The sequence below is a fragment of the Elephas maximus genome, chromosome 4 (genome assembly GCF_024166365.1).
Source record: "Elephas maximus indicus isolate mEleMax1 chromosome 4, mEleMax1 primary haplotype, whole genome shotgun sequence".
NCBI classification, from domain to species: domain Eukaryota; kingdom Metazoa; phylum Chordata; class Mammalia; order Proboscidea; family Elephantidae; genus Elephas; species Elephas maximus.
The window spans coordinates 50,151,860-50,171,358 of record NC_064822.1 but is presented as its reverse complement, the minus strand read 5'-3'; the positions used below and the strand labels follow the sequence as shown (position 1 = coordinate 50,171,358).

The window sequence follows — 19,499 nt, the reverse complement described above, 5'->3', positions numbered from 1 at the left end:
TCCCTTCCTGCCTTCTCATCTTGCTATAGAACAGGAGTTGCCCATTTGGTCTCATATATTTGATTGAACTAAGAAGCATGTCCCTCGCGTGTGTTATTTGTTATTTTATAGGTCTGTCTAATCTTTGTCTGAAAAGTGGACTTCAGGAATGGTTTCAGTTCTAGATTAGCAGAGTGTCCAGGGGCCATAGTCTCAAGGGTTCCTCCAGTCTCTGTGAGACCAGTAAGTCTGGTCTTTTTACGTGAATTTAAATTCTGTTCTACATTTTTCTCCCATTCCGTCTAGGGCTCTCTGTTGTGATCCCTGTCAGAGAGGTTGTTGGTGGTAGCCGGGCACCGTCTAGTTCTTCTGGTCTCAAGCTACTGGCATTCAATTATCAGTAGCTAAATCTTTAATTCTCACTCCCTCCCCAGCAAAAACCCCCTGCTTCCTACTTCCTTTATCTGCAGTCCTTAAGAGGCTTTCTGTAGGCTGGAGGTCTGAGTTCCCCAGTATAGGCTAGAGAAGAGGCTGTGTGGATTGAGAGGGTATGGATGAGGAGGGAGGATTGGGAGACCAGATAACTTTCTCTCTCTATTTATTTTTTGCCCTTTTCCTCATATTCCCTTGAATCTTGGTAATTTGTCATATCAAAAAAAATTTTTTTGGGGGGGAAGGGAAGAAGGGATTAAGCTAAAATCATTCATAATTGTTTCCTTTTTAAAAACTAAGTCTTAATTTTTGTGAAAGTTACATAAGTACGTAATTTAGAAAATTCAAATACTGTTATTAAGGCTTAAAACAAATGGCTGCCACCTGACCCAAACTTCCCCACTCTCCATTCCTGTGCCCAGGGGAAATGACTTTAACTCTTTTAGCTGTTTCTTGTAACACCAAACAAAACCAAACTTGTCGTCTAGTCGATTCTGACTCAAGGCGACCCCAAGTGTTTTAGTAGAACTGTGCTCCATAGGGTTTTCAATGACTGTAATTTTACGGAAGCATATCGCTAGACCTTTATTCTGCTGCATCACTGGGTAGATATTTCTAAACAATGTGCTTATATTGCTTTTCCTGATTTTTCACTTTTATACATTGTGAACTTTTTGCCGTGATTAAGGTCGCCAGATTTAGCAAACAAAAACAGAAGACACCAAGTTAAATCTGAATTTCACATAAACAACAAATGATTTTTTAGTATAAGTCTATCCCATGCAGTATTTGGGACACGTTTTTTCTTTTTGTTGTGGTGAATATATGTGTAACAAAACATCTGCCATTTCAGCATTCTTCATGTGTACAGTTCAGTAATAGTAGCTTATGTTCATCATGTTCAACTGTCACCTTTATACATTTGGGACATATTTATACTAAAAATTATTCATTGTTTATCTGAAATTCAAGTTTAACTGGGAGTCTTGTATTTTATCTGGCAACCCTGGCTGTGATGGGTACAATGTGACTTTTCCACTGCCAGTCAGCCTCTCATGCTATACCTTATACCCCTTTCTACAGGCCATGTGATTCTTGTGTATTTCTCTCTTGTCCTATCATCTCCAACCTGCTGATCTCATCCCTTCTATCTGGATTCTGGGGCTTTGGGAAGAGAAAGGCCAAGTGCAGGTGCTGTAAGCATGTGATTGTGTCCAGTGCTATTTCAGCTGATGAAGAAGTCCATCTGTCTCTTTTTCAAGCTACCCAGCATTTATTTCCTAGCTCCTTTCACCCTCTGGTAGAAACACAACAGAGGTCAAGACCGAAATATATGTGGGATCTGAAATCCAGCTTGATCCCACCTGGTTTAGGCCTGGGCTATTATAACAATCAAGAACTGTTAAGCTAATAGCATTTAATTACTTTAATTCCAATAGTTAATTCCATCAAAATAAAACAAAACAAAAAACCCTGCTAACTTTACCTCCTTATTCTGCATGAACACCTCTCATTTTTGCTAAGGAGGGACTATGTGCCTTAAATATTTATGATTTTTTTGTCTCCTGGCATTTGCCTTGGGAACAAAGTTAAATTATCCTCTGATAGGAAGATCTTCATTTTGTCCTAGAATATGTTCTGTGTTTTGAATTTTCAGCCATGGTACTAATTAGCATTGGATAAATTTGACTTAACTTCTCTCAGAGTTAAAAGTGGAAATAGTTATAACCTGTAAATATTATTTTAAGTGCTCACTGTTCACTTTTAAGATTTTCTTACGGCATTGAATGCATTTTCTCTTTTTTTTTCTTAATGCAAGAAATAACGTACTTTACGGGTTTAGGTTGGACAAGCTTGGCTGCTAACCAAAAGGTCGACAGTTTGAATCCACCTGCCACTCCTTGGAAACCCTATGGGGCAGTTCTACTCTGTCCTATAGGATTGCTAAGAGTTGGAATTGATTCAACGGCAGCTGTTTTTTTTTTTTTTTGTCTGCTATTATTAGGTCCCCCCTTCCTTCAAGAAACTCTGATATGACTGTGAGTCAGAACCACAGAAATGTGTCTTACTTTAAAGTCAACAGGTGTATGGTTTCCTCAACACCTGGTCCTTTCTTTCTGTCAGGTCTCCTGACCCTTTCCTCCTTCTTATCTCAGTGTCTTCACACACGCAGGCTATTCTCCAGTTTGGAATGACCTCACCACACCTTTTCAGTAGCCCAAACCTTATCGTCCATTCAGACCCTGAGGAAGTCTGAGTCCTCCAGAAGATGTCCTTCAGGAAGCCCACACCACAGGAATCTTTCCTATCATTGGAATGCCCTCAGCTTTAAGATTTAATCTATTGTCATAGGCCAGAGGGCCTAGAGATACGTGACTTGTTTTATAAGAATCTCAGATATTTGTTTCTGTCCCTGGAATTAAACAAATGAAAAAACCCCTAAATGTACCATGTTAGATGAGGTATGTGGTTTTATTCTGTGCTAATAGCTGGAATCTGTGTTCAGTAGTTAAGAGTCTAGGCTTTTACTTTCTGATAGTTTGAATCACTCAGCTGTGTGCCAAACAAATCAATCAAGATTTCCTACTTAGCACCTTAACAAAAAAGACCGGAAGTCTTCATTCTCCTAATCATATGCTTCCTTATGTCAGTGGACTGTGGTTAGACATGATTATTCATATTTTTATCACCCATTGAGCTTCATAGCTTCAAATTTCATTAGGTTTCCCTCCCTCTCAAATTAAAAGAAAGTGTGGTGGTAAAAAAATATATAAAACTTTGCCATTTTTAACATTTTTAAGTCTACAGTTCATTGAAATTAACTATGTTCATCCTTTTTGGCAATCATTATCACTATCTATTTCTAAAAGTTTCATCACCCCAAACAGAAAAACTCAGTACCCTGTAAGCAATAATTCTCTATTTTCCCCTTCTCCCAAATCCTGGTAACCACTAATAAACTTTTGTTTCTCTGTGTTTACCTTTTCTAGATATTTCATTTAAGTAGGATCATTCATACAATATTTGTCCTTTTGTGTCTGACTTATTTCACTTGGCATAATGTTTTCAAGGTTTATCCATGTTGTAGCCTGTGTCAGAAGTTCATTTCTCTTTATGACTGAAGAGTATTCTACTACATGTCTATTCTCTCTCTTTTAAATCTCATTCAGATAGAAACCCGGTATCAGAGCCAGAAGTGGGTAACAATATTTAATCAGCTGTAAAATGCCAGAGATTCTCAAAAACCATGTACGGTAGAAAAGTGTTCTTAAGAAAATAAAATCCCGCCATATGCCTGTTTTCTGTCCATTTCTTTGTGTGTGTGTGTGTTTATCCCTGTTGGAAACTGAACTTCACTTGAATGCAGAGAACTGGAAAAGTATTGGATGAGAGAATTAGACGTGTCCTTCAAAAACCACAGACACAGCTACAGTGCAGAGGCCTATCTACTCGTTTACTCTGGAACCACTTGTTTAGAATAAGGGTATGGGGGATAGCGGCTTACACACAGAATTAGGCACCTGCAACTTCTAATTCTGGCTCAGACAGTGACTCTGGCCTGCGGCAGCTCACTTAAAATCAGCCTCAGTTTCCCCATCTGTGAAGTGGGAATTATAACTGTAGTCACCAGGGCGGGGCTGTGCCTTAATTAGTTAATGATTGTAAAAGGCTTTGAAGAGCCTCGTAGAAGCGGCAGTTTAAGTGTAAGTATTATTATTAAATGGACCACACCATCAGGCAGCCAACCCCAGAGAGACTAACGATAGGTTTGGAGTCGCTTCTTGACATTTACAGAGGTTATACTTCAAAACAGCAGGGCCCTGGGGAAGAGTGATGCACGATGGCACCTGGGTTGGACAGAGATCAACAAAATACAACTTCTTCTCGCTCTAGAACAACAAGAAATGGTGCTGAGCCCTGGCGGTGCAAAGGACATGACAGGTGAAACAGGGGCCAGGCAAATGATTGGGGTCAGACAGGGAAAGATGGCATTGATTAGAGCCAACGTTCATCATTCAACAAATGTTTATCAAATCCTTTTCAATATGCTAAACACTAAGGGGGTGAGAAAGAGGAACAAGACGCAGTTCCTGCCCTCAAAGAATTTACAGTCTAGTTTGTTGTATAGGACATAGGCGCATATACCCAAACCCATTGCCACTGAGCCGATTCTGACTCATGGTAACGTTGTAGGACAGAGTAGAACTGCCCTGTAGGATTTCCAAGGAACAGCTGGTGGATTTGGACTGCTGACTTTTGGTTAGCAGCCGAGCTCTTAACCAGTGTGCCACCAGGACACCTAGGCACACATATCTTTAAAAATATATATATATATATATATAGGAGAAGGTAAGTTTGTTCTAGAGATAGGAAATTCCTGAGGTCCAATTGTGAAAATAAACCCTGAGATTGTTTTGCAAATGCCCCGAGCTATGGATGGCTCTTAAGAAGTCAAGAGAGCAGGGTGCAAGCTGAAGATAATATAGAGATGTTCCCTCTTGCTTTTCTCTAGGCTAATATGGAATCCTGGTCTAAGAACTTCCCCTTGCCCTTGGTAGGGGGGTTGACTGGGAATCTCTAGAAGAATCAGATTAAAAAAAAAAAATTTAAATAAGTTTGTTTCTTATTAGAAAGTAATATAGGTTTATTTTAGACATTAAAAAAACAGGGAAAATATAGAGAAGAAAATGAAAATCACCCATCATTTTACTACCCTAATATAATTATTGTCAGGGTTTTGATATATTGCCTTTCCATTCATTTTTTTCCCATTTGATCATAAGTTTTGAGCAGTAAGCGGATTTCTTCTTTCTGCAGCCCCAGAGGCCTCACTGACTTAGCAATGTCTTCTTCCAGCAGGAATTGTCCTGCGGTGGCCTGTGGAGGCCGTGGGGGGTGGGGGAAGGGTAGCTGGCCTCATGAACTTTGGTCTGCACTGCTTGTGTAGCACTTCTGTCCAGTTCTGGAGGGTGGTTTTGATCTACTTTCTCTTTATTCCTTTTTCCTTGACTTTGGATTCTCAGTGTGCTTTTTCCCCTCTCCTCACTTAACAGCAGAATGTTCACCTACAGCTGTGCCCTGGCCCCAGGGGAGTGCCATAGGTGTGGACAAAGTGCTATTGCTCTGCCCATGTCTGTTGTTGCTGGTCCATCCCTACTCTTTCCCCTCAGAGAATGCTGCCCAGCACAGGAAATGGCAGCCACTGCCAATCACCTGGAGTTGGCCATGGAGATGAAACTCATTGGCCCTCTTTGTGTTTTCAACATAACCCCAGGCAAACATGCCTGGATTCCCTTATCTCCCACTGCCATTTTACTGCCCCAAATCCCATTCATCTTGCTTGGAATTCTTTTCTCTCTTCTATTTCTTCTCCTTTCTGTCTTTTCAAGTTGACACCATCTAGCTCCAGTCCCCATAGTCTTTACCTTTCTTAAACGCTTAGCTCTGATGTCTTAATCTCTGTACAAATCCTGACTTATTTATTTGAGAGCTTACTATTTGCCAGATGCTGAGGTACCTGCTTTCAGTAACTATTGTTGCTCTTGTTGTGTGCTCTTGAGTGGGTTCTGACTTATAGTGACCCTTCAGGACAGAGTAGAACTGCCCCATTGGGTTTTCTATGTTGAAATCTTCATGGGAGCAGATTGCCAGGTCTTTTCTTCTGCAGAGCTGTTAGCTCGTGGGTTCAAACCACTCGCCTTTTGGTTAGCAAGCAAACACTTAACCACTGCACCACCACGGATCGTTATATAACTATTAAAATGCTTTTAAAAATTGCATTACAGATGTTACTGGCTGTTAATAGCGAATTCTTATAAAGAAACAGACTGGCATAAGTCATACACATACACGCACACACACACAAACAAACCTATCTTATTCCTTTAACTGATATTCTGTCAAATGTGCTTGTTCCAGTTCAACTTTTGGATTAAAATTCCACTGAAGACAGGGATAGTGATCCTCAGAGTTTTAAAAAATTTTGTATGCACATGCTTGGCCCCACCTGTCTGTTGTTAGTAAATCGACATCTGCTGTACCTCATGAAGTGATGTCGTGGATTGAATTCTGTCCCCCCAAAAATGTGTGTATCAATTTGGCTAGGCCATGATTTCCAGTATTGTGTGGCTGTCCTCCATTTTGTGATTGTAATTTTGTATTAAAGAAGATTAGGGTGGGATTGTACTACCCTTACCCAGGTCACATCCCTGATCCAGTGTAGTTTCTCTGGGGTGTGACCTGCACCACCTTTTATCTCTCAAGAGATAAAAAGGAAAGGGAAGGAAGCAGAGAGTTGGGGACCTCATACCACCAAGAAAGCAACACCAGGAGCAGAGTGTGTCCTTTGGACCCAGGGTCCCTGCACCTGAGAAGCTCCTTGACCAGGGGAAGATTGAGGACAAGGACCTTCCTCCAGAGCCAGCAAAGAGAGAAAGCCTTCCCCTGGAGCTGACACCCTGAATATTTGGACTTTCAGCCTACTTTACTGTGAGGAAATAAATTTCTCTTTGTTAAAGCAATCCACTTGTGTTATTTCTGTTATAGCAGCATTAGATGACTAAGACAAGTGCTCATACACAATGCTCTGTGCATTGACTTATTAATTTCCCCCAAGCCTTATGAGGTAGGTACTTTTGTTATCCCATTGTATAGAAGATTGCCAAGGTCATACAGCTATTAAGGGATAGAGCCAGAAGTCAGTCCCGGTCCAGGTCTAGAACTCTAAAGCCTGTGACCTTGGCCATCATAGTAATTTTGGAACCTAAGAAATTATTCAGTCCAACCTTATTGTTCGGATGAGGATACCAAGGCCGAAGACATGAGTCATTCAAGTTTCACAGCAGTTTTTCAACCTGACAGGGACTGCTGCCCAGACCTCTTGACTCCTAGTCCAGAGCTCTTGATGATGGAATGATTCACTTTGTTTGCCCCCTTTTGGAAATTGACCCCAGGTCTGTCTGACACTTTACCATATAGTATAGGGTCACCAATAATATGTCTGCTGCGGTTGAGTCCCCAGTCTAATTATTTTTAGTCATTGCTCTTTGTTCCAAATATTCCCTTTAAAGTACGATGGTGTAACAAATAATGACCTCTCTTTTCAACTTAATGATGTGATCCTTTCATTCATTATCCTTAATGAATAGATAGTCACACAGAGATAAGACATTACCAAAGTATACAGGACATTTGCTCTTCAGGCTTTTCTTTCTTTTTGGGAAAAGGTGAAAAGCCCCTGAAAGCCTAGAGAGTTGAGGCTTCCAGTATGACCCTGTCTTGAGGCCCTGGAGGCTCAACAGGGGGGCAGTTGCCATCGACCCTCTCTTTTGGCTTTCTCTCCTTTGGGTGCCACTTGACTTGGGATGGAATACATTGCTTCTGAAGGTTGACTCTATTAATGAAAAGACCCTCACAGGCACTACCATGCCAGTTTGGGGATTACTCAGTGGCAGTTTAAGCACCAAAAAGCCATGGTGGCTCAGTGGTTAAGTGTTTGTCTGCTAACTGAAAGGTTTGTGGTTTGAACACACCCAGCAACTCCTCAGGAGAAAGACCTGGTGATCTGCTTCCTGCTTCCATAAAGATTATAGAAAACCCTATGTGGCAGTTCTACTCTGTCACATGGGCTCCTATGAGTCAGAATCGACTCTATGGCACATAACACACACACACACACAGAGCTTAAGTACTGGCCAATATAGTGCTGTCACTGGATCTGTTTCCAGTTTGACTTTTTTCTATTCTGCTTCCTTTTATTTAGGAACAATTAACCTTTTCTCTCCTTCCACACCAGTAGGCAAACAAATGCCTTTGAAGGGAAGTATGGGCCTATGTGTTCTCCTGCTAGCCTGCTTCATCTAGTTAAAGATAGTGATCCTCAGAGTTTTAAAAAATTTTGTATGCACATGCTTGGCCCCACCTGTCTGTTGTTAGTAAATCGACATCTGCTGTGTCGCTTCAGGAGTTAATTCCCTTCATTCCTAAGGTTCTTCTTAGTCCTTCCCTTCCCTCTAGCCAGAAGGAATGAGTCAGTTTCAACCCTTGACAAAGATAATCTTGCCCCCTTCTATTTATTCACAGTCCTTGAGGAGTAGTTATTTCTTCGTAGGCTCATAAAGATGAGGCCTCTGAGGTAATTTGGACCCATCTCTCTTGGCCAATGCAAGATGGTTTCAGGCCAACATTTTCTAGGGATTTGCATAGGCCATTCTCGAATATCTCCCATGCAGTCGCTGAAAGAGTAATAGCTAGCAATTTGTGGAGTATCTAGTATGTGATATATATGGCATTTAATATATTATTTCATTTAATCTTCATCAAAATTCTGAAAGGTAGGTATTATGGGGCATTTCTACTCGGTCTTGTAGAGTTGCTATGAGTTGGAATCACCTTGACGGCACACAACAACAACAACGGGTATTATTAAGGAAATGCAGGCTTAGAGAGATGAAGTAATTTACCTAAAGTCACGCAGTAAGTGTTCTGCATTTGTGGGAAGGCCCTTGTTTTGATGTACTGTGGCGGGGTGGGGGTGGGGGGGTTCACATTTGAATCTCCTTGGTGAGGTATAAGCCTGTTCACAATTTCAGTTTCATTTGTTGTGCCTCCAGCATGCAATGTCTTGGTTTCAAACAAAGTGGCCAAGACCAAGTTTTGACTAGGCACTCTCTATTCTTTCTAACCCTGGGTGGTACGAATGGTTAGCTGCTGACTGAAAGGTTGGAGGTTGGAATCCACCCAGAGGCACCTCAGAAGAAAGGCCTGGCAATCTACTTCCAAAAAGTCAGCCACCGAAAACCCCACAGAGCACAATTCTGTTCTGTGACACACATGGAGTAGCCACGAGTCAGAGTCGACTTGACGGCAACTGGTTACTGGTTATACTTTCTAAAAGGAGAGAATTAACTGGCATGCATGAGCTTGAATCTACCAGTTTAAATCTCAAGGGTTTTCCAAAGAATTTTGTCTAAATTAACCTAAAACTGACTTTCTGTATCAGGTGATTTGGCAACGTTAACTTATTTAAAGCTCTCCGGATAGTCTGTATCATCACAGCAACACTCATTTGGAGGCTCCAGGAAGATGAACTAGAGTAAAACATTTCCTCTCTTAAAGGTGTGTTTACAATCCAAGATTGGAAGCGGCTTTAGAGATCTCCTAGCCTAATTTTCTCATTTTACAGATGAGAAAACTGAGCCAAGGAGGTGAGGTAACTTGCCCAAGTCCATAAGGTGATAATTGGCAAAGGAAGGAGAGCCAGAAGGCTGGACTTGTTGATGCTGCTTCCTACATGAGTACTTTCATCTTGGTTCCTTTGACAACCTACAACTTTAAGATTAGTTAGTAAAAAATTATAACTGTCTTCAGTAGTAAAATCAACCCCAAACTAGTAGGTATAGTAATAAAAGAAAAGAAAACATTCTGCATCCCACTTTGGTGAGTGGCATCTGGGGTCTTAAACGCTAGCAAGCGGCCATCTAAGAGGCATCAATTGGCCTCAACCACCAGGGACTACATCAGCCTGAGACCAGAAGAACTGGATGGTACCCGGTTACAACCAATGACTATCCTGACAGAGAACACAACAGAGAATCCCTGATGGGGCAGGAGAACAGTGAGATGCAGACCTCAAATTCTCATAAAAAGACCAGCCTTAATGGTCTGACTGAGACTAGAAGGACCCTGGAGGTCATGGTCCCCAGACCTGTTAGCGCAAGACTGGAACCATTCCCAAAGCCAACTCTTTAGACAGGGATTGGACTGGACTATAAGATAGAAAATGATACTGGCGAGGAGTGAGTTCTTGGCTCAAGTAGGCAAATGAGACTATGTGGGCAGTGTCTGGAGGTGAGATGAGAAGGCAGAGGGGGACAGGAGCTGGCTGAATGGACACGGGGAATACAGGGTAGAGAGAAGGCATGTGCTGTCTCATTAGGGGGAGAGCAACTAGGAGTATATAGCAAGGTGTGTATAAATTTTTGTATGAGAAACTGACTTGATTTGTAAGCTTTCACTTAGAGCACAATTAAAACAAAAATTAAAAATAAAATTAAAAAAGGTCTGGCTTTAGGCTGGAACTCTACCGATGACCCAGTGCCACACTCTCGCAACCAGCTAAAATCGAGGGAACAGGGAGACTGCCCAGTAATAGGGCCAGGAGGGGGTTGCTAGGGGAGTGGTGTCTACTATTCCTGCTGCTTTTAGGGAAACAAAATTAATCCTCCATTTCTACAGACTTTAAATGGCGACTTGCACACAAACCAGATACACTTCCTTTCATTTACGAAGAAGAGAGCTTGAGAAGAGATAAGAGGTAAAACTCCTTGGGCAATAAGAATAAAGCAGTAGCTAACTAGAATTTTTAGCTGACCAGCAGCTACACCCCCAACTGGCCCGATAACAAAGCTTTTACTGTCACTGGCGTACTTTATAACAGATGATCATTGCCCTGCCATTCATTTAATTGTATTTTAAAAAATCTGATTTCAGGATGGAGCTTTATTTTGCTTGATGCCTCCCTCAAACAGCCTCATGCTCCCTCTTCTGTATGTGTGCCTGTGGCTGGCCTGGGCATGTAAAGGGCTGTGTGCTGCTTTATTTTTTTTATTATTTCTTTTTAATGGTGGAAAATATATAGGTAAGAAAGCATTTACCATTTCAACAGTCTTCACATGGATTGCTCAGTAACATTAATTATATTCATCATGTTGTTCAGCCATCACCATTAACGGTTTCCGAAATTTTCCATCACCTTTAACAGAAGTTCGGCGTCCCCTAAGCATTGAGTCTCCCTTACCCCCTCTATCCCACCCACCCCTGGTGACCCCTGATAGATTTCGTCTCTAGCCACTTCTCTATCCTAAACCCACTGCAGTCCAGTTGATTCGACTCCAAGGCTGTAAATCTTTATGGAGGCAGACTGCCACATCTTTCTCCTGCAAAGCCCCTGGTGGTTTCAAACTGGTGGTCATTAGGTTAGCTGTCGATTGCTTTACCCACTGCGCCATCAGGGCTTGCCTATCCTAGGTATTTCATATAAGTAGGATTGCACAATATTTGCCCTTTTGCGACTGGCTTATTATATACTGTTTTAGATGTTCTCCAAATCATCCCTGGTTCAGGATAAAACTGTTTTGAGCGGAATTCTAGCTCAAGATTCAGGGCCATGTTTGGAGTGAGTGCAATGAGCAGGGAAAATCATGATGTATACTGATGCCCGTCATCAACGATTTTTCTAAAGACGAAATCATGTTAAAATGAAACATGAAAGGAGCTTTAAGAGTATACATTTAAAAGAGGTAGGCCTAAATGGCGTCTCCCTCTTCAGGACTGGGGGGTGTGGGTGGGTGAGGAGGCGGTTGATGAAAGGTCCTCAGATGGTTTTTAGCAGGTCTGGTAAACCTATGCCCCATTTTCCATAATTTTGAATCTGCAGGCAGTAAGCAAAACAACATGGGCTTCATAAAGCACAGACCCACCCAAACTGGAAATGATTTTGCCTTACCTTAGAGATGTGTCTGCCATGAGCCAAAAATCAAACCTCAAGGTTTTCTTCTGAGACAGATAAGAGACATGACAGAGGCATAGACTGGAATTTCTCAGAGACGTTTCCTGAAGTACGAACTCTTAGAAATGGTCAACTCTAGGAGAAGCAACCTAAGGCTTGATTGGTGAAATCAGACTAAGAAAGATCTGTGTAATGGTGGCAAAGTGCCTTGGCTTCTCTAATTATTGGCACCATCAAGGAAATCTGCAGAGACGCTGTGATAACCAATGTCCTTTAACTTTTTTATCTGTTCATTTAGGAATTTAACCCTGGCTCAGCCGAGGATGTGCTTGGCTTGAGTTTATAGTCTTCTTCAATTCTAAATAATATGAATAGCGAAGGAAGATTGTTAGATTGGCTGGTACTGGGAGAAGCCAATCGTAGAGTCAGTTCTCTGTTGAGACCTGGGTTAGCATCTATTGCATCAATGTTCAGGTTGCACAGTGCTGATTTTTCTTCCTAAACCCTGGATATGTAGACATTTGACCAAATGGGACAATGAGTAGGTTAATAACTTATTGCAATGTTACAAAGCGAAATAGTGTCTATCTTGGGACTTGAAGAATCAACTTGATTCTTCGCTGAGACTGGATTATGAAAACAACTTACTGGAAAATGAAGCCAAGCCGAATCAAATAAACGGTTCAGCATCCATATGTTTGGTCATCTATCTCTTCCCAGTGCATCCAGAAAAATATAGCTGTTTCAACATGGCATAAAAACAGGTTGAAAAGGAAATCATTTGGTTCATCAAAGGGTTGAGCTTATTTATTTATCTATGTATTTAATTTACTATCAAAGAAATGTAGTTAAATGGTTGTTTTGACTGTAAATAGAGCCAGCCTAAGAATCACACCACCTGAAGTCAACAGTCTATCTTAGTAGGGGTAATTACTACTGGATGGGAAATTGTCATGTTGGGAATTACTGCTGGAAAAAAAAATGCTGGTAGAAGACCACACTTAAGATGCTTCCATTCCATGTTCATCTCAAAGCCAGTGGATGAGAATTCATTTATATGGAGAAAGGTCCTTTAGTGAAACATTCAAAGTAACAAACATCAATTAGACTCTGTGCTCATAGGATGTCTTTCGTCTTCAGACCTGAGAGTGCTCCACAAACACTCATTAATCCCTCCAAATGCTGTTGCCAGGTAGGTATTAGTATCTCCCTTCCCACTGAGAAGGAAGTGAAGGTGCCAGGAAACATTTCTTTCTCCAAAGCTTTCACCTTTGTGTTGGGCGAGGTCATCATTTCAATGTACAATTCCCAATCGAGAAAATGAGAAGCGAATGTGGACATTTTAGCAAAATGAATACAGATTGAGCCAGAGGAGTTCTTTAGTATGATAAAAATGGATGAGGGGAGTCCTGAAAAAGTTTTTATACTGAAATAGCAGAAACCACCCTAAGTGAGATATGCCATATTTTCTTAGATATATACAATTTTACAGTGAATACATTTCTTTCATGACCTGTAAAGTACACTGTCTCAGATATACTTGCAGGTATATTTTCTTAGGAATACTCTGGCTATATACCTAATGGAAAGACATAAATTTGGCTTCATTTCTGAAAAGACATTAGTATGTTTGAAATCCAACCTCTATAAACATTTGCATCCTTAGTTTGAGGGCAAACATCCCCTAGTAAAAACTTCCCTCTGGTTATGATGTTTCATTCTGCTTTACTTCAGAAACTTCTGCTAAAGCACCTTGGCTACAGTTTGGTGGGTTGGTTGGTTTATGCACCAAATTTATGTATCACTCAGAACTTCTTCCTGATTCCCATCTTTTGGAGAAAGAAGGCACAGATCCAAATTGCCTGAAAGGAGTGGACTGGGATTAGCTACTGAGGCAGAACTTCCCTGTGGCTTGCTGAAATGGGATCACCTAGAGGTCAGGAAGAGCCAGAGGCGAAATGAAGGAACTGTATTTCCTTATTTTGGTGAATGGCACTGTGAGCCACCCTGCTACCCAAACTAGAAGCCTGGCAGCTGTCCATGATTCCTCCTCATTCATCTCTAATTGGTCAGAAAATCCTTTTGATATTACCTGAAGAACTATTCCTATGCCGTTGACTCAAACCTTCCTTATTTTTTTATCTGAATTTTTGTAACAGTGTCCTAACAGGTCTCCTGTCTCTAATCTTAGTCCACTTTATTTACCTCCAAATTGCTGCCAGAGTGAGCTGTTGGCAGAGCCATAGGAATATGTTCCTCCCTGCTTAAAAAATTTCAGTAGCTTCCCATTGTCTTCATAATAGTCTCAAAATCCCATAGGGTGCCATAATAAGTGATATCATAACTTGACCTGGGCCAATGTCCTTATCCCCATCTCTCACCACTTGGTCCATGTTTCAGTTGGACAAACTCATTATCTTGTGCCTTTGTTGGCCTCTCTGACTGACTCAGTTGTCACCTCTTCCAGAAAGCCTTCCTTGGACCTTTCCCCCAAATCTGGGCAGTGACCCTTTTATTTGCTCCAGTAGCACCCCATGCTTACCTGTATCAAAGCACTTACTGCATACAGTCAGCTGTTTCTTTGCCTTCCCCAGAAGACTGTGAGCTCTTTGAGGGAGGAAGAATGCATCTTTCATCCGAAAAGCCCTGCATAGAGCAAGATACCTGACGGTTCATAATAAAAGTTTGCAAAATTAGTGAATTAAGAATTTAGAGTATTTCATCATTTGTAGAAAATTGTTCAGAAATTGCTCGAATGCTGTTTTGCTGAATAATATCCTGACGCTTCTGTTGGGGTTACTTATTCCCAGGCACATTACTATCAGTTGTTTTCTTGAGGTGCACAATTGCTGTTTGTGGGAGTCCTAAAGAGCAACATTTCATTTTCACCTGAATCAGTGTCCACAGGCACCACAGAAGAGACAAAAAAAAAGAGAAAGATTTAAAAAGGACCCAATAGATTTTCTTCGGAAACTGGACAAAAATCCTGCTTTGCATTTGGGATCAGTATTATTTGAATTGGCCCCTTCTCTATTCTGGTAGAAACGATTCTCCTGCATCCCGCTCTTGGCATGCTTCAAAATGTGCCTGGTTTTCATCGCCAGCATCTCAGAGAGAACATATTCAAATCCATCTCCACGTGACACTTTTCCTTCTCTGGTTAATGGACAGAAATGTGTGCTCTTTGCTTCCCTTGGGACTGTGCCATAGTCTAAAATGCTCCCTTTAGCCCGTGTCCCACCACTAGCCCACGCTCTTGGTAATAATTTTATGGTCACTTACTGAGATTCCTAACTGGTGAAAAAGTCTCAAGGGGCAAATGCTATTAGAGAGCTAGTGAAAGTTATTAAATATGTGTATGGAATGCATGACTTTTTCATGGAAACGATATGTTTTGACAGCATTTTATGCTATCTAGAGTTGTTTTAGGATGTAGTTGATGCCTCTTTGTTATAGATCACCCTTCACTCCTCTGTCTTCCAGCCTGCCCCAGCCTGTGTGTCTGCCTGCGCGGTTCTCAAACATATTCATTTCTTTGCAGTGTTTCTGAGTTAACGACGTTCTCTAAGAAGCTAGTTCAGGTATCACTTGCTCATGTTTCCATAGGTATGAGACCAGTTGGGCCATATGTACAGAAAACTAGGAATTTTCTATAGTGTATGGTTCAACCCAAGTCTTCTAAAAGCAGCGGGACAGCTAATGGGTTTGCCTTCAATGTTCCCGCAAACAAGAGAATAACACTTGGATAATGGTAGAACTATGATTCTCAAAGAAAGTCTTCAGGAATTCCATTTGGTCCTAGGTGCTTGCCTGCTCTGAAATCCAGTACACAAAAAAGTGCTACACCATCAGAAGTGAAGAAAAAGTCTTCTCTCATTTTCGTTCTTTTTATAGGTGTCAAACATACATATAAACAGATGAAGGTGAGTTTTACTCTAAAATGAATCCCAGGATTCTAGGGCACCATTACTCCGTCTTTACAAAACACCATAGTGATCATTTGAAGTCAATTCAGGTTTATTCTCAAGGAGTGATTCTAATGTGTTTCAGTTAGGTATCTTAGTTATTTTAGTTGTTTCAGTGATTGAATCAAATGACCCCATGTAGTAGAATTAAGTGCCAGTCAGTCTGGAAATGGTCAACTTTGTAGTACATTAATGGGACACACAGGTATTGACAGGAACTGTGGTAACAGGCAAACCAAAAGATGTAATATTTCAAATGATGAGTTTGGGTGTTGCAATGTGATTTTTCACAAGATCCATCAAGGGATATTATATAGTAATTTTTAGAAATTGCTTTAAAATTGACACAGAACCAACTACAAGTGTTTATTTGCTTAAACTGCAAACTCTCTTCTACAATAAACAAAAGAGAAGCTATGAGGTTTTCCAAGAAGCCAAAGAAATCACATGCCCAAGAGCTTGTATATTTATGCAATTGAATATATCAGAGTTTATTCTATTTTATTTGGAACTGTAGTCTAATAGGCTTATTAAAATTTTCTCTTTATTGTGCTTCCTTACCACAGAGCTGAGACTACCCATATAAAAGGAGAAAAACTACCCAGGAAACCAAAGAAATCTGCTCTGCCTCTCAGCCTCAATTTTCTAAATATTTTAATATTTCAGAAAAGCTAATTTTATTTTATATTTTATTTCAGCTAGTTTTCTCAATTTACTTAGCTTGTGGGTACCGGAAAAGATAGCTAATCTTTGTGGTCACTGAATAACATTAATAATGATCAATATTATTAATTGATATTAATTAATTGTTGTTGTCAGTTGTCATCGAGTCGGTTCCAACTCATAGTGACCCTATATACAACAGAATGAAACGCTGCCCGGTCCTGTGCCATCCTCACAGTCATTGCTGTGTTTGAGCCCATTGTCGCAGCCACTGTTTTAGTGTCTTCCTCTTTTTCTTTTTCAATTCTAGTACCCATTTATTGCATGCTCACTGTGTGCACTGGGCTAAGTATTTACATGTGTCAGCTCATTAAAACCTCACAACATTCAAATGAATGGACAAATAAAACGTGTAAAAAAAACATTAAAAAAAAAAAAACGATGGAATATTACTCCACCATGAAGAGAAATGAAGTTCTGATGCATGCTAAACATGGATGAAACTTGAAAACATGCTGAGTGAAATAAGTCATAAACAGACAAATCTTGTATGATCCCACTTATATGAAATATCTAGAATTGGCAAGTTTATGGAGACCAAAGGCTATTAACAGTTACCAGGGCGGGCAGGAGGCAGGGGAAAAGGAGAACTCAGTGCTTAGGGGACGTCAAGCTTCTGCTAATGGTGATAGTATAATTTGGAAATGGATAATGGTGATGATTGAACAACACGATAAACATAATATCACTGAATTTTACATGTGAAGAATGCTGAACTAGCAAATGTTTTGTTACATATATATTTATCACAAACAAGAAAACCAAAGAAAAACCTCTCAACATCCAGAAGACTGAGATTCCAAGGAGTTATAAAATTTGTCCAGGTCACCAGCTTCTAAATGGAAGAGTCAGGACTCAATCCCAGGCCTGCCTTATTATAATGCTCAGATCTTTACTATTAGGCTCTTTTTAGAACTGAAAAGAATCTCAGCAATCACCTAGTTCAATCTCTTTTTTTTGCAGATGAAAAGATGGAGGCTTTGAGAAGTGAATGAGTCTGCTGAGGTGATGCAGTTCATTGGTTTTACAGCATAGGACCTGGAGCCTAGGCTTCTTGACTTCCAGTTTACTGCTCCAGTGATGAGTAGAAAAGTCCATTCTGTTTTCCTTCTGCCGAAGTTCTATTTTGAATATGCCATTGTGCATTTGAAGGCCACAGGCATGCAGCATGCCACCCATTAGGACTCCAATAGACACCATGTGTATTTCATTGGGAGCGTAAGTAAGCTGAAGGGATGGGTGGTCTGTTGCACTCATGGCACTTGGATGATGCTTAAAGTTTTGTACCAAGACTCTGTCATAAAGTTAGCATCGTAATACCTCCTGGATAAAAGTTGTACATTCCCCCAAGAAGTATTACTGGAGAGGCGGTATAGACTCTGGAGATGTGCTGTACAGTGTGGTAGTCAGCAGCTGCATTTGGCTACTGAGTACCTACTATGTGGCAAGTCTGATTTGAGCTGTGCTGTAAGTGTGAAATACCAGGTGTGTACCAGATTTCAAAGGCTTAGTACAAAAAAAAAAAAATCTAAAATATCTCAATAATTTTTGTACTGAGTATATGTTGAAATGACAATATTTGGTATATATTGAGTTAAATAAAATAGATTATTAAAAATAATTTCACCAGTTTCTTTTTCCTTTTTGTTAAATATGGCTCTTGGAAAATTTAAAATTGCATTATGTTGCATGCATTATAATTCTGGATAGTGCTGCTTTAGAGAGGTATGTGGCTTGGGTTTGAATCCTACCTCTGCCACCTCTAAGCTGGATCACATTGGGCATGTTATTTAGCTTCTCCATGCCTCAGTTTCCCCATTAAAAAAATAAGGATAATGATAAACCAAAAAACCAAACCCATTGCTGTTGAGTCGATTCTGACTCATAGCAACCCTATAGGACAGAGTAGAACTGCCCCATAGAGTTTCCAAGGAGTGCCTGGTGGATTTGAACTGCTGACCTTTTGTTTAGCAACCATAGCACTTAACCAGTTTGGCACCAGAATTCCCAGGGATAATGATAGGGATGCCATAAAGACGAAACAAGTTAACATTTGCAAAGTGCTCAGGACACTCTGGGGTCGTAATGAACACTATATACATGTCTGTAAATAAAAAGAATGCAGCCATTTTTAGGAGGGAAAATTATTACTTTCAAATCTTACCTTTAATGATTTTTGCTATATAAATACTTCTCCAGGAATTTTGTGCCTAACAGTCACTTCCACAGCTGACAATCTTGGTAAATCTACAATAAAGGCGAGAGTTTCTACTAGTAAGTAAACCTTGTTGTTGTTAGGTGCTGTCGAGGCAATTTCGAGTAGAATTGCCCCATAGGATTTGCTAGGGTGTAATCTTTTTTAATCTTTACAGACGCAGATCACCAGTCATTTCTCCTGTGGAGTTGCTGGGTGGATTCAAACCACAAATCTTTCGGTTAGGAACTGAGAGCTTAACCATTGTGTCACCAAGGCTCTTTGCCACCTTCTAAAAATAAGATCCATTTATGGTTAATTTTTGAGTAGTTTCAGGAGATTAGACAAATTATTAGTCAAGGGAGAATTTGTATATGTAATTAGTTTAAAAAATCTATACCTATATTTAAATTATTAAGCAGCTAACGACTTGGAGTGTGGGGAAATTGTTGGCTGTGTTTTGTGAAGTGGATTAAAGACTGGAGCCAAAGAGTCAGAATATTGCTATGAATAATGATGCGGAATAATGCTTCTTAAAATTTTCTTCTAGAGAAATTTTCTCCTTTCCTTGTTAGCAGAGGAACATGAACTTGAATCTCTGAGAGTTTGGGAGCTTGAAGCAGTCTACAGTAAGGGGGTAATTTATTCGCAGTCTCATATTTTTTCTTAACATTTAAGATAATCTACCCCCTAGAAT

At 40.4% G+C, this 19,499-nt stretch overlaps 1 protein-coding gene across 2 annotated transcripts in view; it reads left to right on the top strand.

Moving 5' to 3' along the window:
* The window catches only part of GATA3 (GATA binding protein 3), a 146,288-nt gene that overhangs the window by 50,303 nt on the left and 76,486 nt on the right, over nt 1-19,499 (top strand). Inside the window, exon 6 of one of the 2 annotated variants that reach the window (XM_049882004.1) lies at nt 17,572-18,089. The exons of the other annotated variant lie outside the window; for it this stretch is intronic. Within the exon in view, the coding sequence (XP_049737961.1) occupies nt 17,572-17,592 (21 nt within the window). The 3' untranslated portion in view covers nt 17,593-18,089. Of the gene's footprint in view, nt 1-17,571; nt 18,090-19,499 lie in introns of those variants that run through there. 2 annotated transcript variants of the gene reach the window in all.